Source organism: Nycticebus coucang, chromosome 21 (genome assembly GCF_027406575.1).
Source record: "Nycticebus coucang isolate mNycCou1 chromosome 21, mNycCou1.pri, whole genome shotgun sequence".
Lineage (NCBI taxonomy): Eukaryota > Metazoa > Chordata > Mammalia > Primates > Lorisidae > Nycticebus > Nycticebus coucang.
The window spans coordinates 28,451,699-28,478,172 of record NC_069800.1 but is presented as its reverse complement, the minus strand read 5'-3'; the positions used below and the strand labels follow the sequence as shown (position 1 = coordinate 28,478,172).

The following is a 26,474-nucleotide window of genomic DNA, read 5'->3' as shown; positions in this document are numbered from 1 at the left end:
GGCAATATAGATTCTCAAGTGAGAGTTAATAATTACTTACATATGCTGTTAATTCTTGTGCTTCTCATATAAATATACAATTTATATATTCTCAGCCACCCTCTGAGGTTGTTTATACATAAGTAAAGTAGAATACATTTTAACATAATTTTAGAAATTGCTATACTTAGTATTGATCCTTTTAAAATACTCAGATATTTAGAACAAAAGATCTAGTTCAACTGAAATTTAGGAAACATTTTAACAATAATCAGGACCAGGCTTGGTGACTCATGGCTATAATCCTAGCACTTTGGGAGGCCAAGGTGGAATGATTGCTTGAGACCAGGAGTTCAAGATCAGCCTGGGAATCAAGACCCATCTTTGCAAAAAATAGAAAAATTGGCTGGGCCTGGTGCCACACACCTGTGGTCCCAGCTACTTGGGAGGCTGAGGCAGGAAGCCTGCTTAAGGCCAGATAATTGAGGCTGCAGTGAACTATGATGAGGCCAGGGCACTCTACCCCAGGTGACAGAGCAAGGCCCTGTTTAAAGAAAAAAGAAGAAAGAAAAGAAAGGAAGGAAGGAAGGGAGTGAGGGAGGGAGGAAAAATTAGCCCCAGGTGATATAATTAGATACATACTTTTGTGTGTTTTTTGAGACAGAATCTCACTATGTCACCCTCGGTAGAGTGCCGTGACATCTCAGTTCACAGCAACTTCAAACTCTTGGGCTTAAGCAATCTCTTGCCTCAGCCTCCTGAGTAGCTGGGACTGTAGGCACCCAGTACAACGCCTGGCTATTTTTTTGTTATTGTCATTGTTGTTTAGCAGGCCCAGGCCAGGCTCGAACCCACTAGCCTCAGTGTATGTGGCTGGCACCCTACTCACTGAGCTACAGGCACCGGGCCAGATACATACATTTTTTTAATCCATGCTGTTTGAATTCAAATTTGTCATCACTTTTTGTACACTGACATAATGTAATTTGCCTATGGTTGATGCCAAATTTTATATTGTTCTTTTCACATATTGTATTTTCCTTTGTACTTTTTTTTTTTTTGGTATATGTGTGTTTTGGTTCAACCATGTTAATTTTTTTACTTTTAGATAAAACTCAGTCACAAATGTGTTTAAATGATATGACTCAGTATCAATAATTCATTCAAAGATTTTCATGTTACTGATGTAGGTCATCATGATTAAAATCAACTTCTTTAGTTTAAACTAAAACTTTAAGCACCCTTGTATGTCTTCATTAGATATAACTTTAGGCCAATTTATCTGTCAGGGTTCAATGTAACAAATTCAGCTGCAATTTAACAGAAAATCCAATTAAAACTGGCTTAAACAGTTACAATACTTAGCAAGTCACATTACTGGAAATGTAGAGATATCACAGTTTTAGAAATTATTACATTAGTGACTCAATAATCTCATCCTTAGGTGTTTTCAGAATTTCCACTGTTGTTGCCTGCCATCCCCAAGTATAAACTCACAGTCACAAGACAGCTGCCCTTGCTCTGTGCATCGTGACCTTGCATAAAACTATTCAAAGGCAGCACAAGTAATGTCTTCTTTTTTTAACCCTTTATAGGATTGGGGGGAAACTTTTCTAAATATCCTTAATAGGTTTTCCCTCACAGGTTACAGTGGTACCACATTCCCATTCTTAAACTAATCACAAGCAATAAAGGGTAGTTTTCATGTTCAGCTTAGAGTAGTCAAGATTTACCCACAGGGGTAGAAGCAGCTCAGCTTCCCTCAAGTCCTAGGTCACCAGGTAGTGGAACAAAATTGATGTTTTATCATCAGAGCAACAGAGGGGAAAGAGTGATTGGGTAGGTAATTAACAATATGTGGTATAACCATATTTATAAGAATGTTTCCATTTCTTCCTTTTTGCCCCTTTTGAAAGAGATCTGCAGTGTTTCATGGATTTTTAGTGGTTCTAATATCTTCCTTTTTTGACAGTAAATAGATACCACAATGACTTTCCCTTTGCTTTTGTCCTGAGTTCACTCTTATGTGGATTTACAGGTTGCCCTGGAAGGCTATTGTTTTCATGTCAAACCAAAGGATTTATTCTAGGGCACAATTCAAGGCTTAAAAAAATGTTTTGGTTTGGAGCCATGACTTTAACGACAATATGAGAAATCATGACTGTTAACATGGCAGGACATAGTGGCTAACAATGGGAACTGACAAGAAGAAACAATAATGGGCTGCACAGAAAAATAATAAAATCAAGTCTGAGGCCCATGGGGAAAGGCCAGAGCACAGGACAGCAAATGTAGGGAAAGGGCTTGTTGGGAAAGGCCAGGCCAGCAACAGTCACTGTTGCTCCTGTAAGGGTGGGATGTGCACCAGAAATAGACTAGCACTGTCTGTGAAGTAATCCCTGTTCACATCCAGTATCGGAACAGCCTTTGAAGCTTGAATAGACATGAATGCAAATTAACAAAAGCAGGAAAAAAATAAAAGGAGAAACGAGGCAAGGAAATGAAACTGATTGATATTCTGTATAGAACAGGCTTATGAGTCAGTTTCATTCAGTCAGAAAGCTGAGAGGGCAGAGTAATTTTATGACATCTAGGAATTTATGAACTGTTCCATTACTGAGTTTTGGATGAGGAACTTGAGCGTCATGACATTACAGCGAGTAATGTTAAAGACAATTGCCACCTTCTTAAGAAGAAAGCCCGCCAACCTCTGCCATAGGTTTCTAAGGAGAACAGATACTTCCTTCCTCAAGTGCTCTACAGATGGGATAAAGTTTTCTACCTAGAAACTGATCTAATCTTTCACTGACAGCAAAACCACAGGCTGTGTAGCATCATATTTTTTTCCTGTTCTTCCATTTCTTTCACTGTATTGCTGAATATAATAAGTTACTTCCTCTTCATCCACTTATTCTAAGTAATGTAATAATGTTCCCAGTCTTGTTCTTAACGGGGAGGAAACTCTTTTTACATTACTATGTTCTCACAATGTTACTACACATATTTTGAGTGATGTGGAATCCCAACCAACCATACTCGTAATCTACATAATTTTCTAAGTTGGTGCCAAACAGATAATTCCTTTCAAAGTAGCAGATGGATATAAAAAAAACTCTTTTAACAAAAGAAATTTTAAAAGCCAATTGCTGAAAACCGATAGTTTTATAGTGACCAATGTTCTTCTGGCTAGATTTAGAGCAAGCTATGTATTCAAGGTGTGAATTTGCTAACCCTTTACTCAACATGTGATTTAGAAGGATCAACTTGTAATTTCCTAACATTTTTTTAACATCCTGCAACAGGGCAGCCGTGAGAAAATATGCCTCAGTCAACATCAGGCTAAAAACCCATTTCATTTCCACAGGTGGGCCAGGATCTTCAGTTTTTGTGGTCCATGCTTGGTGGAATACCAAATGCGGCCAGCCACAATGTGGAAGTTTATTGTAGACTACCCCACTTGGTGACATCCACCAGACCCCTTTCATATGTGGAGTTTATACTTTTCCCATTAAAAAGAGATTCAATGAGTCTATTCTTGTAAGCAATTTTTTAGGGCTTTGGGGAAAATGAGAGTTGATGCTCCCTAGGGCAACGTATATGATAGATAAATATGTTGGACCCCAATTTTGATATAAAATTATATTGTACATTGCAATACATAAGTCCCACTGCTGTTATAAACAGCAATGGGCACTCTTAAAAGAGCCTGTTTGGGTTCTTTTCAGTAGAATTCTAAATTATAGAGAAATGTCCAACTGCATGTTTCCCAGCAGTCAGATACTTGATTCAGTCCTTAAGTGTATGCAGTTTTTAGATGGTTTCAGATGTGTTGTTAGCTGTAGAAGTCTTTTTTTTTTTTTTTTTTTGAGACAGAGTCTCACTTTGTTGCGCTTGGTAGAGTGCCATGGCGTCACAGCTCACAACAACCTCAAACTCTCGGTCTCAAGCGATTCTCTTGCCTCAGCCTCCCAAGTAGCTGAGACTACAGGCGCCCGCCACAACGCCCAACTATTTTTTTTGTTGTTGTTGTTGTTGCAGTTGTTTTGCTGGCCTGAGCTGGGTTCAAACCCGCCACCCTCAATGTAGGTGGCTGGTGCCATAACCATTGTGCTATGGGCACTGAGCCAGCTATAGAATTCTTAATGATGGCCACAAGAAACACTGGCCAGTCTTCTAACGATGCAATTGGATTCCTTGGGATTTCCACACCTGGATTTGCCAAAGCCAATAGGAAAAAGTTGATGTGTAAAAAAATTTTTAGAAATAACTCAAGAACACAGCTTCCAGTGGAGAGAAACCATGCCTTTTGTGGTTCTGCCCAACTCTCAATTGATCCGTTATAAAACAGACCTTCGGCCTTTTTCCTGGACACTTGAAAGAGATTTATTTTAACATGTTGAAACACTGTTAATCAGGAGTTGCCTTGAATCGGCTGCAAATATTCCAATATATATTGATCACTTCGCAGCTACTGACTCTCATGACAAGAAGAATCGTCTTTTGAGGGGACTTTTTAATGAACTGTCTCTGTAACCTCATGAAACAGTTGATGAATGTGTAATTCACTTTTTCTCTGATGCATAATTTGTCTTTGTTGCTTCTTAGAACACAAATTTTCTGTTTTAATTTAGCTCATCATCAAGAGAGAATTCCTGGAAGCTTTGGGTCATTTTAATTTATTCCCAAAGAACATTTCATCATGTAGCTGCTGGCTCTTTTTTTTATTTTTCCCTCCACCAGGGAGAGTTAGGCTGATTTTCCTCATTTCCCTTCTGACATCTTTGTAACAGGGTGAGTGACTCATCTCCATACATGAAGTTAGTCTTGTCAAACCTACCACTGGGCTCTGAGACACAGTCCTGAATAGTATTTCCCCCTGTATTCAGGACAGAAAAGACTAACTTGGAGATTTAAAGAAAAAACATTTTTCTATAGATGATTTATTTGTGCCTCCTCTAATCTTTGGCCACTGGGAGGGGGAAAGCTGTATTCTCCCTAGATCGCCTCCTGGAAGCCAGACCACAGAGTGTGAACTGGCTTCCTGTCAATGGTGTTTTGTTCATTGTCAAGTCTTGATCCAACTGACACAGTGGTTTGTTTTTATTTATTCTACAGAGGAAATCTCTTTTTCATTTTTATCAATTTAAAAAAATTGCCTTTTTAGAAAATATAGCTTCCATTATTTTCTTGAATATGAAATTTAGACAAGTTTACTCTCCTTCTGAGCAGTATCAGGACATAGGGACCATTTTAATTCCATGTGTTTACTCACCATTAAATTACATTTTTTGAAATTTACTTTAATTCTGTAGACTTTTGTATACATAAGACATTATTATTCTATGTTATACACTCAGTGTTCATTTAGGTTTGTCTATATACTCACAACCTTCCTTGCTAAACATTCTTTCTTGGGTCTCAGACTGTCCATTTGAGTTGCCCTCTGCAACTTCCTTCACATAGTCCACTGATGATAAACTCTTTAGGTTTTTTTGTTTGTTTGTTTTGTTTTTGTCCAGAAATATCTGTATTTGTTTAAGTAGATGAGAATCTACATTTCCTTTATTCTGGAGTGCTGTTTTCACTGGGTATAGGAATATTGGCAATAATGGTCTTTCAGCACATTCATGTTAAAATTCAACTGTCCTCTAGCTTCTATTGTTGTTGATGAGAAGTTTACTGTTAGTTGTAATGTAGTTATTTTGACAGTAATTTCTATTTTCCTCCATTTAACTTAATTTAGAAACTTTTTGTATTTTATGTAGCTTTAAATAATGCATCTAAATGTGTGTTTGAGGTAGGTGAATAGATAACTTTCATCAGTTCTGTAAAAACTTTGAATTATCCTGTAAGCAAATATGGCTTCTGTTGATTTTTTCCCCTTTCCTTCTAAGATTCCATATACATTTGCAAATAAAATAAAATGGACCTTCTTACTCTATCTTCTCTGCCTCTATAACTCTTTTCAGTATTTTCAGCTTTTCTTTCTTCTCTGCTGCCCTGTGGACAATATCTTCTGACCCTTTCCCTAATACAGTAACTCTTGGTTTGAACAGCTATTCATTCTACTTACTCACCAAGTTTTTAATTTCAGGGTTTATATTTCACATGATTTCTATTTGGTTTAATTTCAAATCTACAATCTGCATATCCTAACTTATAGGAGGGGAACGTTCCTGTGAGATTTCTCACTCTGGGCGGCTTCAGGCTTTGGGTGCAGGCTCCTCACTATCGTCTGTCAAAAGATGATTTCAAAAATTCCAGCATTGACAAAACACAGTAGGTCAAAAGCAGCTTCCTAGTTTATTACTTGTCTAGGTTCAGTGTTCCCTTCAGTTTGGGACTGATCATTCTTTAAATTTCTGTGGTTCTTAGGGTTTTTAAAGATAGCTTAATATCAAATCCAGCTTTTTTGTTGTTTTCAGTGGAAAGGATGGTCCAAATAATCTAACCAGCCATTATTACAAATAGAAAATCACCACAGGAGGTTTCTAAAATTTTGGAATTAGTTAACATCTGTTGAGTCGGGACTCAACAGGAGAGCTAGTAGGAGATTGTACATGTGTGTGTGTTACAGGGAGCCGGTTGTGTGGTGTCATCACAAGGCTGCCCCCCACCCTGACACTTTAATGCTGAGCCCTGCCAGGCAGGCATCAAGAAGGGAAGATTACAAGCAGGGTTGGCTAGCGTAACAGAAGTGGAAATTTTTTTCACAGAGTTGAACACACACAAACACACACACTTATGCCCCGGAGTAAGACAACTAAAGGGAGACCCAAAGAGAAGTGGAAGTGATTGTAGACCCAGCTGCTGCTTCACACCAACTAGAGCAGGCATCCTCAAACTTTTTAAACAGGGAGCCAATTCACTGTCCCTCAGACCGTTGGAGGGCTGGACTATAGTTGAAACAAAAAAACTATGAACAAATTCCTTTGCACACTGCACATATCTTATTTTGAAGTAAAAAACAAAACGGGAACAAATACAATTCACCCGCTTCATGTGGCCCGCAGGCCGCAGTTTGAGGACGCCTGAACTAGAGGAATCAACAGATCAGCAACAATGCCTGTGTATTACAAAATGGCCCCTGCCTCACTCATCAGCCCTCCAGCTCTCTGGAGAAGCCCTCCACCACCCACCATAACTGAAAGCAAACAGAAAGGGAACGCCAGGAAATGCAGTTCATCTGAGCCGAGGTGGCACGATAAAAATCATCACCATTTTACCTCTTTCATGTTTACATGGATGGAGCTGGAACATATTCTTCTTTTCTTCAGGAATGGAAGAAAAAGTATCCAATGTACTCAGCCCTACTATGAAGCTAAATTATAGCTTTCACATGAAGGCTGTAACCCAACTATAGCACAAGACTATGGGGAAAGGGCCAAGGAAGGGGAAGGGAGGGGGGAGGTTTTGGTGGAGGGAGGATATTGGGTGGGGCCACATCTATGGTGCATCTTAGAATGGGTACAGGCGATTGTACTAATGTACACAGCTATGATTTAACAATTAGAAAAAGAAAAAAAAAGAAAATATGTCAAACAGTCTATAAAACCAATGTATGGTGCCCCATGATCGCATTAATGTACACAACTATGATTTAATAATTTAAAATAAATAAATAAATAAATAAATAAAAGAAAAGAAAAAAGAAAAAAAAACCGTCACCATACATAAAAATGGGAAAATTTCTTATTCTAAAAAAATACTCACTTCTTTTGGGGAAAAAATGAGTTAAATGATTATTATAGAAACATGCAAACAAATCTCTAGAGCCAAGAAGAGGCTGCCCATGGTCCTGCATGATACTCCACAGGTTGCTTCATGGATTTCTAGTATCTGTGGCCCCCATAAGACAACTGAGTTTGAAATCTAAACAAAAGAATAACTTAGATGTACATGGATGCCTTTTCTTTTTGCTCATCAACTTTCCTTCCCCTGCCTTTGCCCATATTTTTCTTTCCTAAAGATGAGAAAATATGGGAGTATGGTGATGGATGTATGGGATGGAAGGCATGGATGGGATCAGAAGAGAATTCTCACCACCTGCTGCTGGAGTACGGTGTTGCATCTTGGGAGCATTTAGAGTAGTCTCAGCAAACACTGAATTTAACAGTAGGAATAGGATGTGATGGACTTTCATCCCATTGACTTTTATCTCCCTACCTGTCATATACAAAAAATCCACACGATCATGAATGGAAAACATTTCTGGTTCACTTCCACTTCTCTCATGGAGTGCCTGTCATTGCATGTGATTTATATGAATTTTGTTAATGCTAATTACAATTTTTATTCCCAAAGTATCTCTAGTTTTTGTTGACTTTAAGGCTGACTTTGATATAACTAAGACAATGAAAAAAGTCCAACATACACATACCCCAGATACTTTTTAAGGCAAGGAATGTAAAAATTTCATTGATTTTAAGAAATCATTACTTGGTTTAGGTGTGGCCTTTTGAGGGAAAGGATAGTCAACCTCACACCAGTGGAAATGTAGTTGTCCCTTGGTTAACTGTGGGGCATTGGTTCCAGGACCCCCTACCAACACCAAAATCCATAGATGCTAAGGTTCTTAACATAAAGTGGCATAATATTTGCATCTAACCAATGCATACCCTCCCATTGTTTAAATCATTTCTGGATTATTTATAATACCTAATGTAATGTAAATGCCATGTAGTTACAAACAGTTGTTGCACTTTATTGTATAGGGAATAATGACAAGGAAAAATGACTATACATATTCATTACAGACACAGCATCCATTGATTTTTTTTCTGAAAATTTTTATCCAAGGCTGGTTAAATCTACAGATGTGGGTATGGAAGTCCAACTGTAGTTACCTACTGAAAAATCCAAAGAGAAGATCTACTAGGTGCTTTGAAATATTTGATGAAGAATGGTGTGGAGACCAAAGAAAAGGCCATGGCAAAAGAGGAAATCAGGACCACTGGGCTGAAAAAAAACACTGAGCAAAGATTCAGTTCCAAATAGGAGAGCAGTTGCTAAGAGTATAAATTATATTCTCGCTTTTCCCTGTATTTTGCCTAAGGCCATGTTACTATAACAAATTGACCACTTGGAATCTTGTTTATATATTTTCGGTCAACAAAAATCAATTGACTACATTTATTATAATCATCCACTGAGATTAATCTGTGAATTGGACAAGGTTTTTGAATTTAAATCTGAAACCAAGTCTCAAATAATATTTTCATATTTCAAAGAGTCACACACACATATACACAGTAACACCCACTTCCCCCCCCCACACACACACAAACACTTTAAACAATTAGAAGAAGCTTAGCAGATTTAACCATGTGGCATCAAATGGATTGTGCCCTAGATAATGAAGCTACTATAAGGAAATTTGTGTCAAAGAAAGTACCTGGAAACATTTGTGGGTTTGGGGTACATATAAAAATATATAAGAAATGAGTTTTTCTTCTATCTTTGGTTGGAAATGATTTGTTTCCTTTTCCTTTGCACCTTATATATTATTAAAAAAAAAACAACTTAGTTCTCAGGTTTTGGAAAATATAGAATGAGATTTTACAGTTTTTAAATTTCTTACTAGGCCCTTGTTTTATAAGGACAAAACCCTAGGACTTGAAAAACATTATGAAAGAGTTCAGACATCTTTATGATTGTTATAGTACCAACTGCAGCACAACCGCCTTAACCGAAGCCACCTCTGTCTCGTACCTGGATTCCTCACCAGTATCCCTGCAGCTACTTGTGTCCACTCACAACCTATTCCCAACATGGCAGCCAGAGTCTTCCTTACATGCATCGATAAATTAAATCAGGTCGCTTCTCTGTTCAAACACCTTCAGTGGGTTAGGTCTCTCCTAGAACAGAAGTTTGGGATGTGTGACATACTCTCCTTTCACTTTGCTGCATCCCTTCACCCTCTCCTTGCTGACCCACTCTCTGCTCAGGCCATTCTGGGGTCCTTGCCCAGTCCCAACAGTCCAGTCTATTCCCACCTTGGGCTATTGTAGGGATTGTTTCCTCAACCCCTGCTGGGGCGACCCCTTCTTGTCTTTCAATTCTTTGCCCACACCTGTCTTCTCAAAGAGCCTTTCCATGACCATTTTATTTAAATTTGCAGCCCCTCCCCCAGTCTCCCATCCCTGATGTCCTCTCTCCTTGTTATTCACTCTCCTGTCTGTGTGTCATGGTATTTCTCACCTGGATTCCTTTTCTTTCTTTCCTAAGTGTGTGGTTCAGTGTTGCTCTCTTCCCACCGGAACGTCACTGATTCTTGCTGACACCCTTGAGTTCCACCATAATACAGGGTTGGTGTTCAATAGATATTTTTTGAATGTATGATTTATGAAAAGACAACAAAATTAACATTATATTTTTAAAAAATAATAACTCTCTCTCTCTCTCTCTTTGGGGGAAAAAAGTAGAGCTGGTAAGGCTGCATTGTCCAACGGAACAAACAGCTGTCAGTAATTCAACATCATCTTTTCTCCAGTCTCCTGATGGTAGTGGGATTTTGTAGAGAATTTCTTTAAAGCTACAGCTGTGATCACAGTGAACATCTAATGCTTCCAGAGAGTGAGGAAGAGCCCAGGAGAACTCAACTCCACTTCCGTCCTGTCTGTGGTAGGCCAGGTGCCACACCCTACTGCGCTGTTGGTGCAGATAAAAGCAGCTGGAGGTGCTCAACCCCTATTCTAGAAGACAATCCAAGAGCCCTCCCAGACAAATAGTTTGAAACACCAGGTGACTTAGAAATCAATTTCATTGCAACAAAAATGACAGCCTCCCTTCTTTTCTCACACAGGGGGACGGTTCCTCCTCATTCTTGTCGGAAACTTGCCATGAGGATCCCTCTGTTTCCCCCAACTTTACTCCCCCCAACCCTCAAGCTCTCAAGTGGTGACCACCGCCCCTCCGGCCAGGTAGGACTGGATGGGAGGGGTCGCTTTTGAGAGAAGGGTGGTATGTGCCATCCGGTTTTCAGTCATCATGGACTTGCTCCTTTGTTCTTTGCCCTTCTTCTCTCTGTATTCCCATCCCGCCCCCCCTCTCCCCCCGCAAAGCTCCCAGCCACACCCACGATGCCTTCCCCAACCTTTCCTGCCTTCTTTGGCATTTATTTCTCCATCATCAACCTCTCTCTTCCTGGTATAAATTTATTCTTCCACAGTATCTTTTTTCCTTTTCTTCTTTTCTTTCCACTGTCTGCAAAATTGGCTTCTTTTTAAATCTTGATCTTTCTCTTTTGCACTCAAACTATTATTCTCACTTTTGAAACATTTTTTTTTTCATTCTTATGTCTCAGTACAGAGTTTATCCATGGTCCTATTAGCTTGAAATCCAGTGGGATCAAATTAATTCTCAGGGAGTCTTCTCCACCCACTCCACACAACTTACAGCACCCCTCCTTCTGAAAGTTCAGAAAAGTATTCCCATGTGGTATTGTGAGTTGAAGGGACAGCTCAGGATTTCTTGATTCTGTAGAAGCAAGAGCTCTTGGAAATACGTCACTAGTAAGGATGCTCAGGATGGGGGCTATCGGTTTGCTGAGCAAACTTCACCTTGAAAATTAGAGAAGACTTCAATTGGCCAGAGAATACGCAACATGAAAACTACTGTATTCCTTTTGCTAATGAGAAAATTGGCCTAAGCCATCCCAAAGGGTGTGTATTTTGTGTAGAAAAAAAGAATGACATTTATTTGATTATAAAGAAAGCAAACTACTATTCTGCTGTAATGAAACTAGAGTTTTACAGGGGGCTTATATTAGTGAGTTTTTTTTCTTCAAGCATTGTTGACCTGTGAAACAATACAATTTAGAAACACATCAAAGAATTACTGAAAACAACTCTTCATTGAGAAAGATGCAGACGTTCCTCCTTCCCTACATGAGTTACTCTGGCTCAATGCGTTGCCAACCGTAAGGGGTATGTGGATTACATGGACATCCTGGATAACTGCGGATGTCCAGGGGTCTGGGTGGGGCTGCAGCTTCTGCATTTCTTTCTACCTTCCAGAAGATCTCAATGCTGCCTCATTTCCGGTGGACCTCATTTCAGCTGGCAGGGATTAATATATTCCTGCCTCCTGGCTTAAATGCCTGGAAGAAGCTTTAAGCTGCCTTTGTGGTGTTTTATTGTATTTGAACATTTTGACCCAATCACAATCCTGGCCCTTTGACAACTTTTTATTTTCTACTGACTGTAACTTTGGAGAGACCCAGGGAATGCCTTTGGAGAGCATAGCTGGAGTCTGGCTCTGCAATCCATTCATGTCCTCTTCATGGTGACAATTTTGTTTCCATGTGACCTTGTTTTATATCCCATATTGAAAGATGGGGCAGAAGAGAGGCATGTGGCAGACCTTGACAATGCCTTCCTCATTTGGATTTAAGTGTCAAGCCTGTTTTTTAATTCATCAGCTATGAGCACCATTGGATTCTGTTGTTGTAGCACTTGTTACTGCCCTGGTAGTTTTGAGAGCTTTTATGAAACAAGTAGACTACTGGATTTTCTCAGAAGTTGCAAAAGACAGCAGAGCTAAAAACACATGACTTGAGTGTTGCTTTTCAAAATAAATGCAGTGGAGACATAAATGTCACATTTTTGTCGCTGTGATCTATCAGGCTTGTGATAGCCTATATACAACTCGCGTTTTCGTCAGATTGTCAGCTGAACTTACCACTGAGCAAAAATATTTATTTTTAAAAAAGACACAAATATTCCCATGCTACCTGAACTTTAAAAAAAATTGTAATCATATTGTTAATTTTTTTGGTACTGTTAGCTTTCCACTTGTAAAAGGTTACATAAAAATAAATCAGTTTCACACTTTTCATGGATAAGTCTCATTGCTAAAACAGGGGGAAAAAATCTCACTATAGTATTCTATATTTGAGAAAAGAACAAAAAGTTCTTTTACAGCAGTTACAAAATAGATTTACATACCAATTTCAACATTTTCCAAAATGTTTCTTGCATTCTTGCTCTTTCCTTAAACATCTCCATTCATGCACTAAAACTTACAACAAAATACATGAAGAAAAGGTAATAGTATGTTATGCTATCATGCATTTGCCAAAAACAATATTTGTCAATTTTGATGGAAGATTGACATCAAGAGTAGTCATCACATAAATAGTTGGAATGTCACAGTTTTGTTTTTTTTTGTGAGTGCAAACCTTCATTGATGAAAGATATATGTTCCTTATTATCAGCTAGCCACTAATATCTGAATATGAATGGGTGAATTATACTACATCTAGCTCTGGTAACTTCTAGTTTCTAGTAGCTACAAATCACTGTGGAATAGCATTTAGAATAAACAATAAAGATGTTTGCTCATTTTGTGTGTATATGAGCCTTGAGATGAAGAGCTGTAGAATGACCAGTTCCTAAAAATACCAATGACGTAGTATTGGCAAGTTATAAATTTATGCCCAGTTTTGCCTGAGAGCCTGCTTTATGTGAGGATATGCTGATTTCAATAGGGAATGATAGAAAACAGAAAACCTGGTTCTTATGTGCTTTAAAATAATAAAGGTCAGGTTCAGGCCATAGAAGGACATTAAAATTTTTTTTCTGAAAAATGATCATTAAAAGCAATAATAATTAGCATGTGCTGAGTACTTTCTGCATTATCAAGCCTCTTTAAAGCACGTCACGTATAGCTGCTTATTCCCACCACTGCACCCTTCAGTCAACTGAGGTCCCAAAGGTTCATGAACTTGGTGAATATCATACAAAAAGCACCAAACCTAGGGCACAACAGGCATATCATGTCCTTCAGACCTTTTTTTAGTGACTATCTGCAGCTGTGATTTATGATGTAGTGTCAATCAATGTGTGTGGCATTATAGGTAAACAGTAAAGGCATAGCTGTGTGCCTCAGTACACGCATGCTTAAAACAAAGAGGCCACAAGCCTCTTCAGTAAAGGAAACACATGTCTGTGAGTGGCGGGAAGGCGTAGACACCTGTGCTGACGGTAAACCCCAGCCTCTGCCAGGTCACAAGCAAACTGGGCCTGATCTTAGCCCCAGACAGATCACAAGGGCAGGCGGCATTAAATCTCACGGATGGCATGTTCACAAGGCTCAGAATCTCTTGTTTTTATCAGATGTCTTAGAGAAGAATATCCCCAGGCACTAGAGTTTAGACTCATCTTCGGGAAACCACAGGGGCTGCGGTTATATCACAGAGACGCAGGTGACTCTTTTCTGTGTTTATTACATGCAGTGGGGAAGCAATGCCCAGAGGAGGGGGAGGAGAGGGGGAGTCCCCTGGAGACTTCAGTGTAAACTTCCCTGTCCATGGCTGCTGGGAAGTCAGGTGCAACCCCCTCTCTACAGCAGCAGGATTGTCTACTCATGTACCATTTGGCTTATATATGTCAGTGCTGAATTAGAACCCAGGACTCACTGGGGGTGCATGCCTGGAGATTGTCCCGTCTTACCTTCTCTCCCCACTCTCCCTCTTAAATTCTTCTTTCCCCCCAGCCCTAGAACACCAATCTTGTTGACTAATCCTACTTCTGAATTATACAAGACAGGGATTAGGGGACACATCGGGCTTTGCAGAAAGCCTTTTTTGTACTTATTAAAAGATTGTTTTTCATTTGGATTTCATGTATTCATTCAAATAATATTTACCAGGCCCTAATGTGTACCCCTGAGGATACTAGAAAATTTGAAGGAACATCTTGGAAGAGAAACATCCCTTTTAGATTATATATAAGTCTCAGCCAGAGCACAAGAAGGGGCTTCTTGAGAGCATGTGCCAAATAATCACTGTTCTCCTTTATCTCTTGAGTTAGAGTCAGGGGAACTGCTGTGGGCTAAATGAGAGATTTAAGCAAGGAATGAAGGGAGTTTTCTGAGAGGAAGGACAGCTAAATGCCCAAATAGATTGCTGAGGGTTGTCCTCTGTCTCTCTGAAGGTCTTTAAACGTGGAGACAAAGAAGCCATAGACCAGCAGAGGGGTGTCTATGACTGAGTGACCTTTTTTATGATCTCCTTAGAGCCCATGAAGGATACGATTAATTAATGTCAGAAATTTGTCACTAGAATAATAGTTATGAGATCCAGAGAATTCAAGGTGTTGAAGGACTCATTAAATAGGGTTGCATAAATATCATGCTGAAAGATTTAATGAGTCCATAGGGTCACTTATAGAACAATGGAGCAGAGATGGCCTAGAAAAAATAAATTAAAATCGATATCGTGCTTCCGAATTAACAACTATAGATTGCTATATTAACACCTGAGAGATGAATTCTATAATTATACTTTAATGATGCCTATAGGTGTTCTCATCATGAAGAGAATGAAAATTGTTCACTTGTAGTTTTTTTTTTAATTTATCAATACTAAAAATAAATTTACGTTGATGTATTTATGGGATCTATGCCTGCTTTCAGTGGCGACAACTAAGTGAATAATGAGTTTTTTTGCATTTATTAATTTAACCAATAATCATTGAATGCCTACTACCTAGTAGGGGCTGGGAAAAGAAAAACATACACTCCCTCCACCAAGATGATTACAATCTAGTATAGTGCTGTCTGATAGAACTGTCTCCAGGGATGGGCCAGGTGTAGTGGCTCACACGTGGTGCCTCCCAACACTCTGGGAGGCTGAGGCAGGTGGATTGCCTGAGCTCACAGGTTCAAGACCAGCCTGAGCCAGAGCGAGACCTTGTCTCTAAAATAGCCGGGTGTTGTGGCTAGCACCTGCAGTCCCAGCTACTCAAGGGGCTGAGGTAAGAGATTCACTTAGGCCCAAGAGTTTGAGGTTGCTATGGGCTATGACACCACACACTCTAACGGTGGTGACAAAATGAGACTCTCTCTCTCAAAAAAAAACCTTTCTCCCGTGATGGATATTTTTCACATCTGAATGTCCACTACAGTAGCTACTAGCCATGGTGGTTATTAACCATTTGAAATGTGGCTGCTACAACTGAGGAATTGAACCTTCAATTTCATTTTAATTTTGTTCAAATTTAAATGTTGCTAGCCACATGCTTAATCTCAAATTTTTAATGTGTAATTGGCTATCCTCTAAAGGATTTCACTGGGACCAGACAACTATAATCGCCATTATAATAGAGCTGCTTACCTGGGAGGAGGGGCTGACTCAGCTTTGGGAAAACCAATGTAGGCTTCACAGAGGTGGGAACCCCTGAACCAAGACTTTAGGAGCAGACAGGCATGAATTCTCGTGACATGATGAAAAAGCCTGAGATGTGAGCGTTAAACCATTCTCGTGGGCCGATCTGTAATTTCTTTATTTATAGGTTGTGTTAGTCTACTTGGCTTCTGTAACAAAATATCACAGACGAGGTGGCCTCAACAATTAAATTTCTTTGCTCACAGACCTGGACTCTAGAAGCTGTGGAGAGCAAGGTGCCTGCAGTATGGGCTTCTGGTGAGGCCTCTCCTCTGGAGTCTGGAAGCTGGAGAGCAAGGTGCCTGCAGTATTGGTTTCTGGCCTCTCCCCTGGACTCGTAGTCAGGGCCTTTTTGCCGTGTCCTCACGTGGCCTTTCTTCTGTGTTCACGAACAGAGAGGGAGGCCTGGTGTGTTTTTCTTTTCTCATTAGAACAGCACTCCTATCAGAACAGGGATCCACTCTCACGACCTCATTTAGTCTTAATTACCTCCTTAATGACGCTATGTCCAAATACAGTCACGATGGGCATTAGAGCTTCAATATGTGAATTTGGGGGCAACACAATTTAGTCCATAACACACTGTTCAATAAGCAAATGCCTTTTCTTAGGTTGTCTTTCTGAGAAAATGAAATATATATCTTGCACACAACTCACACACATTATATAGAAAACTATAATCTATCTAGCATCAGATGATTTTATTCACCACTTTTGACTTATGTATTGATAGATGACAATGTAGTATTCTAAAATATTTAACAAGTATTAAAAATACCTAGACCAAAGTATTCAACTTTCAGGATTCAACTGTAATTAAATATTACTTAAGCAAATATTAATTTTTCATTATTCTTTGAGGACAAACATGTGGTGAGCTGAAACTGGCTAATATTCACTCACAGGAGCCCATTGTTTAATTTTTCAGGAATTTTATAAGCTGGTTGTTAAGCAGCCATTATTAAAAATTAAATTTTATAAACTTACAATTAAAGAAATTATATCAAAAAGGTAACAAGTACTCAAAACTCATCTCCTAAAAATGTAACATCTTTTTTCTATTATCTGTGTTTTTAAAGGACTTTGCATCTGTGTATCTACTAAGCAAATAACGACTTGTTCACACTTTGAAAATGTAATACCATTTGGCAGAATTCACATTCAACTTTTCATTAACACTACAATTAAGTCACACCTATAAACTCTAAAATTTTGAGTCCCAGGAAGTTAAGGCAGCTTGTCCAAGGTCACGTGGAGAATAAGAAACAATTTCCTGCCCTGGCCTTTTTACCACAGTACGTGTGTTTTCTGGTTAAAATCGCTGTTCATTTATGATTTCTTTTATCATCATAACATTTATGCGACAGTTATGTAGGTGAATATAGAGGAAGGAATTCAAGTGGAAAAGATTTAATGATTCAAAATTTCTACTCGTTCTCCAAGTGAAATTTACAAGCATAAAGATTTGTGAATCGTGAATCTAGATGGAATTTAAGGATAGGAATGAATGAAATCCTTGGCACATCTAGAGAATAGATCCCAAGAGGTAGCTTGGGCAACTCTTCACCTTGAGAGGTCTGGTAGAGGAGAAAAAGCAAGTGAGAGGCAGAAAGGGGAAGAAACCTGTGAGATGGAAGAAAAATTGAGAGTGTTATGGAAGCTCAGAGGAAAAACCATGCATGGATCAGAAAACCATCCACACGATGTCTAAAGCCAAGGAGTACAAAAAAACGTTCCTTCACTTTATTAACTAGGAGGTCATTACTGGCCTTGGCCTTAGTGAGGGGTCAGTGGTGAAGTGGAAGCAGATAAGAGTGGGATAAACAGGAGGGAAGGAATAGTAGACAGCTTGTCTGATACCCATCTGGAAGTTTAAACTTGAAGAGAAGTAGGAATCCGGACAGGTAACAGAGAAAAAGCAGGGAGAATCCAGTTGAGGAAAAATTAATGAATACTTTTAATTTATGGCTTATTTATCATGAAATAACTAGAATAATTGGCAAGGAAACTGGGAAATGATGGTTTGCCTACCTTGATGATTGACATGGTGGTTTTTTCCTCTGATGAATGTTCAGTGGAGGAATAATATCTTAATGAAGGTACAATATAAATTATCAAGAACAATAATAATGAAGGATTTCTGTAGTCTGTTGAAATGCTGTTTTCTTGGGCTGTTGAGTCCATGAACAATAATACTTACACAACTTACATTGCAGTCTTCAGAGGTGAGAGAGAAGACCACAGCCCTTGGGGCTGCTACACTGTGAAGCATCTACATCAAGAGATTGTCACATTTACCTTCCTGCACTTAGAACTAGGTCAGCCTTGCCTAGCAGGGAGGATATTTTGCACATAATAAACTCCTATATGTTCTTTCCTTCCTTAAGCACATCCTGCTGTAGGGTTTTTACCCCCAAAACTGAGTCCCAGCTCCAACAAAGGAAAAAGGATTTTCTCCACAATAGAGAAAAATCTTCATTAGGAGGACAGACATTGGGATTGCAGGAGAAAAGATTTTCCAAAATTCCTTTAGCTGCTTTTAACACAGAGACCATGCCCATTGGCTTATACCCAGAGATGACAACTCTCAGGATAAGACTCAAAGGAGAAGATCCTGCCTCTTCCAGCTGTGGTATTGTGGGAAGGAGAAGGGGAGAGAGAGAATAAAGCAAGAGGTGAGACTCTGTACTACTCCAAATTCTATTTTCTGGGCCTAAATCTAGAAGATTCTGGACTGGGCTCCTTGGTCCCCATGTCCCATGTGTCTTAGAAAAGGACAAGAAAGTCCCTACACATCCTAATGATGGGAAATGGTGGATGATTGTGAAGGAGGCCAGTGAAAACCCAGGAACAAGGCAAAGTGGCTGCTTCTGGTGATGACATCATGTCTGAAGTCAACCGAACTCAAGTCATGAGTGGACTCCACCACAGCATCAGTCACCCCACATGACCAGCAGTCCTTAGTCCATGAAGAAATCTAGACCAGGCCGGGCACACTGGCACATGCCTGTAATCCTAGCACTCGAGAAGGCTGAGATGGGTGGATTCCCTGAGCTCAGGAGTTTGAGACCAGCCTGAGCTAGAGCAAGATTCATCTCTACTAAAAGTAGAAAAATTAGTCTAGCATTGTGGTGGGTGTCTGTAGTCCCAGCTACTAGAGAGGCTGAAGCAAGAGGATTGCTTGAGCCCAAGAGTTTTGAGGTTGCTAGGAGCTATGACACCCTGGCACTCTACCAAGGGGTGACAAAGTTAGACTCTGTCTCAAAAAAAAAAAAAAAAAAAGAAAGAAAGAAGGAAAGAAAGGAAAAGAAGGAGGAATCTAGATCAGTTATTTAGCAGCAGAGCTCCACGAAGTTACAGAGGGTAGCACTCACTGTGGATCTGTGCCTGCTGCCCTTCTTACCCCTTGGAAGAGACACTGAACTCTGTAATAGATTTATGCATCATTTTAGGGAAGCTCAAAATGAGAAGGATAGCTTTAAAAGCCTGAACTATTCATGCAAGAAAGAAAGTAAAAACTAACCCTATTGGGAGTAGAATTTTAAAGAAACTATAAGGAAATTGTTTATTTCCTCTAACAGATGGAAAGGCAAAGGCAGCTTCCCTTCCTATCCCTGGAAGTATGACTTCTGTGCCCTCAGGGAAGGCCATTTGGGAAGCATTTCTGCTCTGACTTCAATTACAACCATTTCACAGGCAGGCAGCTCAGGGGCAGTGCCTGCTACTCAGAGTCAATTGAAAGGGAATTGGTCACCTGGGAGTTTTCTAACCTGATTTCAGGTTTCCTGGACACCGTGTCCTCTCCCGACCCAACACCTGCTGTGACAGATAGATGTTTGTAATGAGGTGAATAACAAACAGTTTCTTGAACATTAGGTCACACTGGAACAAAAGGCACCTGCCAGGTGGAGCCTGCGTTTTCCTGTTTTCTCTTAAAATTTTTCTCTACCATTGTACACATTTGTAGAAAGCTCTGGCAAAATTTTTAGACAAAGCCTTTCAACTCACATTTTTAGAAGAAGAAATATTTGCTGTTTCATAGCTAAAAGAGAGGTTCTTTTGTGGTGAGTTATAGACAAAGATTTGGATTTTAAATGTCTGTTTCACATTTAAGAGCTAACAACATCAACTCTAAAATAAAATACTCTGCAACATACACAATCAAAAAAAAAAAACAAACAAAAAAACCCCCAATCATAATAATAAAGGAGGCGAGAGGAAACATTGGGAGATGATGGGTTTGTTTTAAAAATTCATAAATAAAACTAAATATTTCTAATAGGAAAATTAGACTGGCTTTTGACTTTTCTGGAGCTAGTTCAATAGATTTCTCCTATACGGGTAGGGATAGGCGAATGCATGTCTGTGTGAGAGCCCAGCATTAGCAAAGCTTTCCATGTGAGCTGTACGTTTTCTGTCTGCCCTGATATGACCTCCCCAGAACTGGGGCTCAGCTGGGAGTTTTAAAAATGTGGGTTTTTTTCTTTATACTTTGTACTTAAATATATCATTTGATGCATTGGTTAGAACTTTATCTTGATCAATTACATTTCTACAGTTCCTCAGTAGTTAAGTCTTACTAACAAAACTAAAATGTTCAAAAAGTTACTGTGAGATTTTACAAGAACCCAAAATGAAAAGTGAAGTCATATATGGTGTCCATTGACCGAATTGCACTGTCATGATTCTGACTAGGAATTCTGGCCTTCTAGAGCATTCTGCCTAAAAATTAAAGCTATTTTAGTGGGAAAACCTGAAGCCTACATTTTGAGAACCATTTTAACTTCAAGATTTCCAATCTTGAAATTACTCTATTCACTTATCGAAGAGTAGAAAATAGGTTTTTCCTTTTGACACCTTTGTCTTGTAATTGGAGTGCTATTTAAAAGTAGTACTTCATCCATCCATCCCCAGATTTCTCCTCCCATCCTCCCTTCCTTAGTAGAAGATTTTTCCCCTGGACTTCCTGTAACACGTGGTGTTCAGACTATAGCACCATGCTCTGCTATTGTTATTTTTCACACAAAAATGTATCTGCTAATCATAAAATAATTGAAACCCTATAATAAAAAAGAATTCCTTTTTTCTCCACAGCAGCAGATCAATCTCTCTTTGTATTTGTATAGATGTGTATACATATTGCTGTAATGTGAAACAGCAGAAACCATAAAAGATAAAACACATATTGGATAACCTAGGTATATATATTTTAGGGAGTCTTGAGTATTTTTGTGGGACAGATTTCTGGAAGTAATAGTAATTTTGTATAAAATTATAGTGAAAGAAAAAACAAAAGACTCAAAGAATACAAAAGAGGAGCTAACAGTGTACACAGGACCAATAAATAAGGAAAAATGGAAAGCAGGTGAATAGAAAGTAACTAATTTAAAAAAAGAAGAAGGATGGACACAGCTAAGGGCCCAGAGCACAGGAACCCAGCTGAGGAGAGTACCGGAAAGAGAAAACCCAAGAAAGCAAATTATCAAAGGAATATGATAAGAAGCCTATTCACAACCAAAGGATGTTGATTACAAGATTGAAGCTAAACAAGAAAGAAAAAGCAACCCACCTTAAGACATCAAAATTGAAAATTTTAGCATATCCCAAACAAAGAGAAACCTCTAAATACTTCCAGGAAAAAAAAAATACATGTCTCAAATTGAAAATCAGGATGGAATCAGGCTTCTCTATAGATATCTGGAAGTTTGAATAGTAAGGCTAAGCCTTCAAAGTTCTAAAATGATTTCATGGATAATTCTGTAGCCAGACTATTAAGCCAGAGAGGAAAACGGAAACATATTCAGACATATAAAATACCATACATACTACCTATATACTCTGCTAAAATGCAAAAACCCTCTAGGTTTCTTTGTATTTGCATTTATGAATAAACAGAGAAGTTGTGGACGTTTACACGCCCAACTTGAACCATAGCCAAACCAGGGAGGGGGCTGTAATTGGGGAGGTGGTCAAAAGGTGCTTTACAACAATCTGTATTGTTTGTTACATGTGTTTTCTGAAATAATCTATTTATGGATTATCTGGATATTAGAAAATCTTCTTAATGTTAATGTAAAAGAGTCCATTACTGGTAAAACTTAGTTTTAAATGGGAGATTGTTTGAAATTCTATGACTGTTCATCAGGATCCACGTCTTCCAAGTGCCCTCTTTCTATTTCTAGCTTTAAAAAGAAAATTTCCATTCAGACTAAAAGGAGTCATTGTGGTTCCTTGAGATCATCACATTTCTGTTAATGAGCCCTTCAAACTTGATTGGTTTATAGTAAAATATCAGTGATTCTGAAAAAATCCTGAAATCACCTGTTTCCTTCTGCCATATAAATTCCCACATCTGTTGCTGATATGATCTAAGAGATGAAAATATCAAAAAAGGAAAGTAGAGACCTGAATTTCCAATACAAACTCTGTATAAGTTTTAAAATATGTTTAAATGCATCAATGAATGGGAAAGAAGTAAGGGATACTCAGGGGACAGATCCAAGTGAAGCAGGTGCCCAGGGAGGCAGGCAGGGCAGTGAAGCTGTCTTTCATTTTAAAGGTGTCCACTGAGTTGATATTGAGGTTACATTTTTTCATGGGGTCTGGGGCAGAGGGAGGACAGAAACTGAAACCAAAGGGGTGAGTCTGATAACATAACGCTGGAACCATAAAGGACCACACATCCTCAGAGTATGAATGAACGAAATATAAACCTATGACCACACAGAATTACAAGAAAAGTGTTGGTCTCAAAACCTGGTATAGAACAGAGGAGGCAAACATTCTCCCTGAGAATTCACAATTATAAGCTGGTCCTCATGGGGGATTGAAGCCTGAATTCACACCGCCTGATAAACTCAGCATTTAGTTCAAATCTGTCTCATCCTGGAAATCCTCTGGCTCCTGGCATCATTAATCAGTTTGTTTATGAAGGAATACATCTTTAAACCAGGCCTTTGGCCCAGAGGTATTCCAAGAAGTTTATCAAAACAGTCATGATGAATACAAAGAAAATCCACAAGTGAGAGCCAGCAAAAACAGATAGCAGAATGAGCTTCAAAAAGAACTTGGGATTTTGGAAGATGAGAAATAGAATATTGAGTACTTTTAAGGTTGACAATACAAGTAAGGAGCAATTAATAATAATAAAAAGATGAAGTGTATTTGAAAAGAAATTGATTCTCTATGAATGAAAAATGCATTTCTACTTAAAATGCAACGTATAGTTTTAACAGCCAAGAAAGAAATTAGTAAATTTGAAAAGATATCTATATAATTACTCAGAATATAGCAGAGTATCAAAGAGATGGAAAATAAGATATAGAGAGAAGAGGCATGGAGATAGAGTAGGAAGAGGTGAAAGCAATGAGGATATTTTCAGCACAGCCCAGGATGACACAAGGGCAGGGGCCGATGTGCAGTGGGAAGGACCCAGGTTCGCCACCAGCAGACCTCCAGTAAAGAAAATCATGAATCCATATGTTAGTCAGAGGAGAGGTGATCCCAGATAGGAAGTCTGAACAAAGGCCAGAGAAAACTGTAAATGGATAAGTAAATCTAAGTAGAGGTAGAAACTCCCTAGAGAAATTTTTGCATATATGCCTCAGGAGAATTATACAAGAGTGTTTATAGCAACACATTTTGTGCTAAAAAAAAAAAAAAGAAATTGGAAACAACCCATCAATACTTTAATAATAGAGTGAAATAATGTTAATATACGCCTTCAAAAGAATATTCACAGCAACTACATAAATATGACTTCCAGCTACACATAATAACTTGGATAAATTTCAGCAACACAGTAGGTAGTGAAAAAAGAAGTGTCAGGAAAATACCTCGAGTATGGTTTCAATTTGGTAAATTTAAATGCATCCAAAGTGAATCAATATATTATTTCAGTATATAGACACAGTAAAACTAAATTTTAAAGCATGAGAATAATAAACCAAAAAATTCAAGACTGCCATCACCTCTGAGGAGTTGGGCAAAGAGAAAAGATTTTATAAATTGGTGGGTGTTTACTGCTTCCATTGTTCTTTATATCTTAAAACTCTCTTACCATCTTTTATATCTACTCAATATTTAAGAAACATAGTTGTTTACGAGAGAATAGGGAGAAATTAATCATATATGGGTGCACTGTATGAATAATTTTAACAAATGGAATATTTTCATATGCCAGCATCAATTGCATTTTCCCTTAAACTGAACTGATTCCCAGTAATTACATATAGAAATTAGACAACAGACTAATTCAGATCAAACCACTGCTTTGCTTAAACCCATTGCTGGTTTATCAGAAGGTGTCAATTCTTCCTCCTCTGTAGGCATCTTCATGGCCTGACCCTATGTCCTGCTCCGCCTGCCCACCCCTCGACTGCTGCCCTCCTGCTGTTCTTGTTCTCTCTCTGTCTCTCTCTCCTCCCAAACAGGCCTGTGCACCTGCTGTCTCTGCTGCGGGAGCACAACTCATCCAGATTTCCCCATCTGGGAAATGGCAGGCACCTTTTACTTTAGTTCTCAATTCAAACATCACCTTCACAGAGAGACTGTCTCGAATGGCAGAATAAGCCCTATCTTCCTTCCTTGTTTTTGTTTTGAGAGAGTCTCCCTCTGTCACCCTGGGTATAGTGCTGTGGCATCTCAAATATAGTGCTCCCCGCAACCTCAAATTCTTCAGTTCAAGCAATCTTCTTGCCTTAGCCTCCCAAGTAGCTGGGACTACAGGCGCTGGCCAAAATGCATGGCTAATTTTTCTATTTTTAGTAGAAATGAGGCCTCACTCTTGCTCAGGTTGGTCTTGAACCCCTAAATTCAAGCAATCCACCCATATCGCCTCCCAGAGTGTTAGGATTATAGGCATGAGCCACCACGCCCAGCCTTTGTTTTTGTTTTTAATATGTGGTACCCATCACTCTGAAAATACCTGATTTAGGTGGTTACTCATTTATTACCTACCTCACCCTCACATAGAGTTCCCATCTTTTTGTTTATTCTTTCTCCGAACAACGGGTGTAGAGTACATACTCCACAGATTTTATGGAAGGAATCAATATTTTTTGGCCTAAATATTTGCCCAATGGAAATTGCATATAGATTTTTTTTAATTGGGGATAACAGTAAAATCCAGAGAGCCATTCACTTTAAATATGCCTTCAAAAAATATTTAGTAATGGTATACTATGTGTCAGGCACTGTGCTGGACCCTGAGGATACAGAGTGAAGGTGGCCCTGATCCCTGTGTGGGAACAGACAGGCCTCAGGGTCCTAAGAACGTCAGAGTGAAATCAGGAACCAAGGAACATGGAGGCCAAACTACCAAAGTGCTAGAGGTAGGACTCTGGACATGTCCCTTCACTAATTCTATCCTGGTGCCTAAAGTCAGCATGGAGATTAAAGGATGGGACTGTCGGAGGTCAGGAGAGCTTTAAGACACAAAGGAAATCATTGAAATAGAGTCAGAGTTTCCATGAAAAAGAAAAAAAAAACAGGGAGGGGCAGCAAAATTGGAGTACCTGGAACAGTTGGTTAAACAATTTTTCTCCATCTTCCTAAACACTTCCTCAGAAGTGGCCTTGAAAATCCCATTTGGGAAAGCCCTTCTGAATTCCAAGAATGACTGATGAAATGATCTTTCTATCTTGGATCTGTTGGAATAAAATTAAAATGTGAACTGAGGAGAACAAAGATGCCTCTATAAAAGTCCCTAGTACAATTAACTCATCCCTCCGTATCTGTGGGTTCCTTGTCAGTGGATTCAACCAACAGCAGATCAAAAATATTTAGGAAAAAAAAATTATGTCTCTACTGAACACATCCATACATTTTTCTTGTCATCATTCCCTATACCAGGCATCCTCAAACTTTTTAAACAGGGGGCCAGTTCACTGTCCCTCAGACCATTGGAGGGACAGACTGTAGTTTAAAGAAAAGAATTATGAACAAATTCCTATGCACACTGCACATATCATATTTTGAAGGGAAAACCAAAATGAGAACAAATACAATCACATCACCTCATGTGGCCCGCAGGCTGTAGTTTGAGGACCCCTGCCCTATACAACGCAGTATAACAACTACTTACACAGCATTTATATTTTATTAGGTTTTATAAGTAATCTAGAGATGATTTAATGGATAGAGGAGGATGTGTGCAGGTTATTTGCAAATATTACACCATTTTATATTAGGGACTTGCACATCTGTGGATTTTGGTATCCAGGAGGGGGTCCTGAAACCAACATCCCAAGGGCACCTACAGGCAACTGTATAGTCTTGCTAATCAATTCATATACACTTTATCCACTCACATACTGTGTTGATCAAT

General features: G+C 38.9%; 1 protein-coding gene across 5 annotated transcripts in view; it reads left to right on the top strand.

Moving 5' to 3' along the window:
* PLCB1 (phospholipase C beta 1) overlaps positions 1-26,474 on the top strand; it is a 922,504-nt gene that overhangs the window by 812,843 nt on the left and 83,187 nt on the right. The window contains exon 32 of one of the 5 annotated variants that reach the window (XM_053573859.1): positions 10,784-10,901. The exons of the other annotated variants lie outside the window; for them this stretch is intronic. Coding sequence (XP_053429834.1) covers positions 10,784-10,882 — 99 coding nt within the window. The 3' untranslated portion in view covers positions 10,883-10,901. The remainder of the gene's footprint in view (positions 1-10,783; positions 10,902-26,474) is intronic. 5 annotated transcript variants of the gene reach the window in all.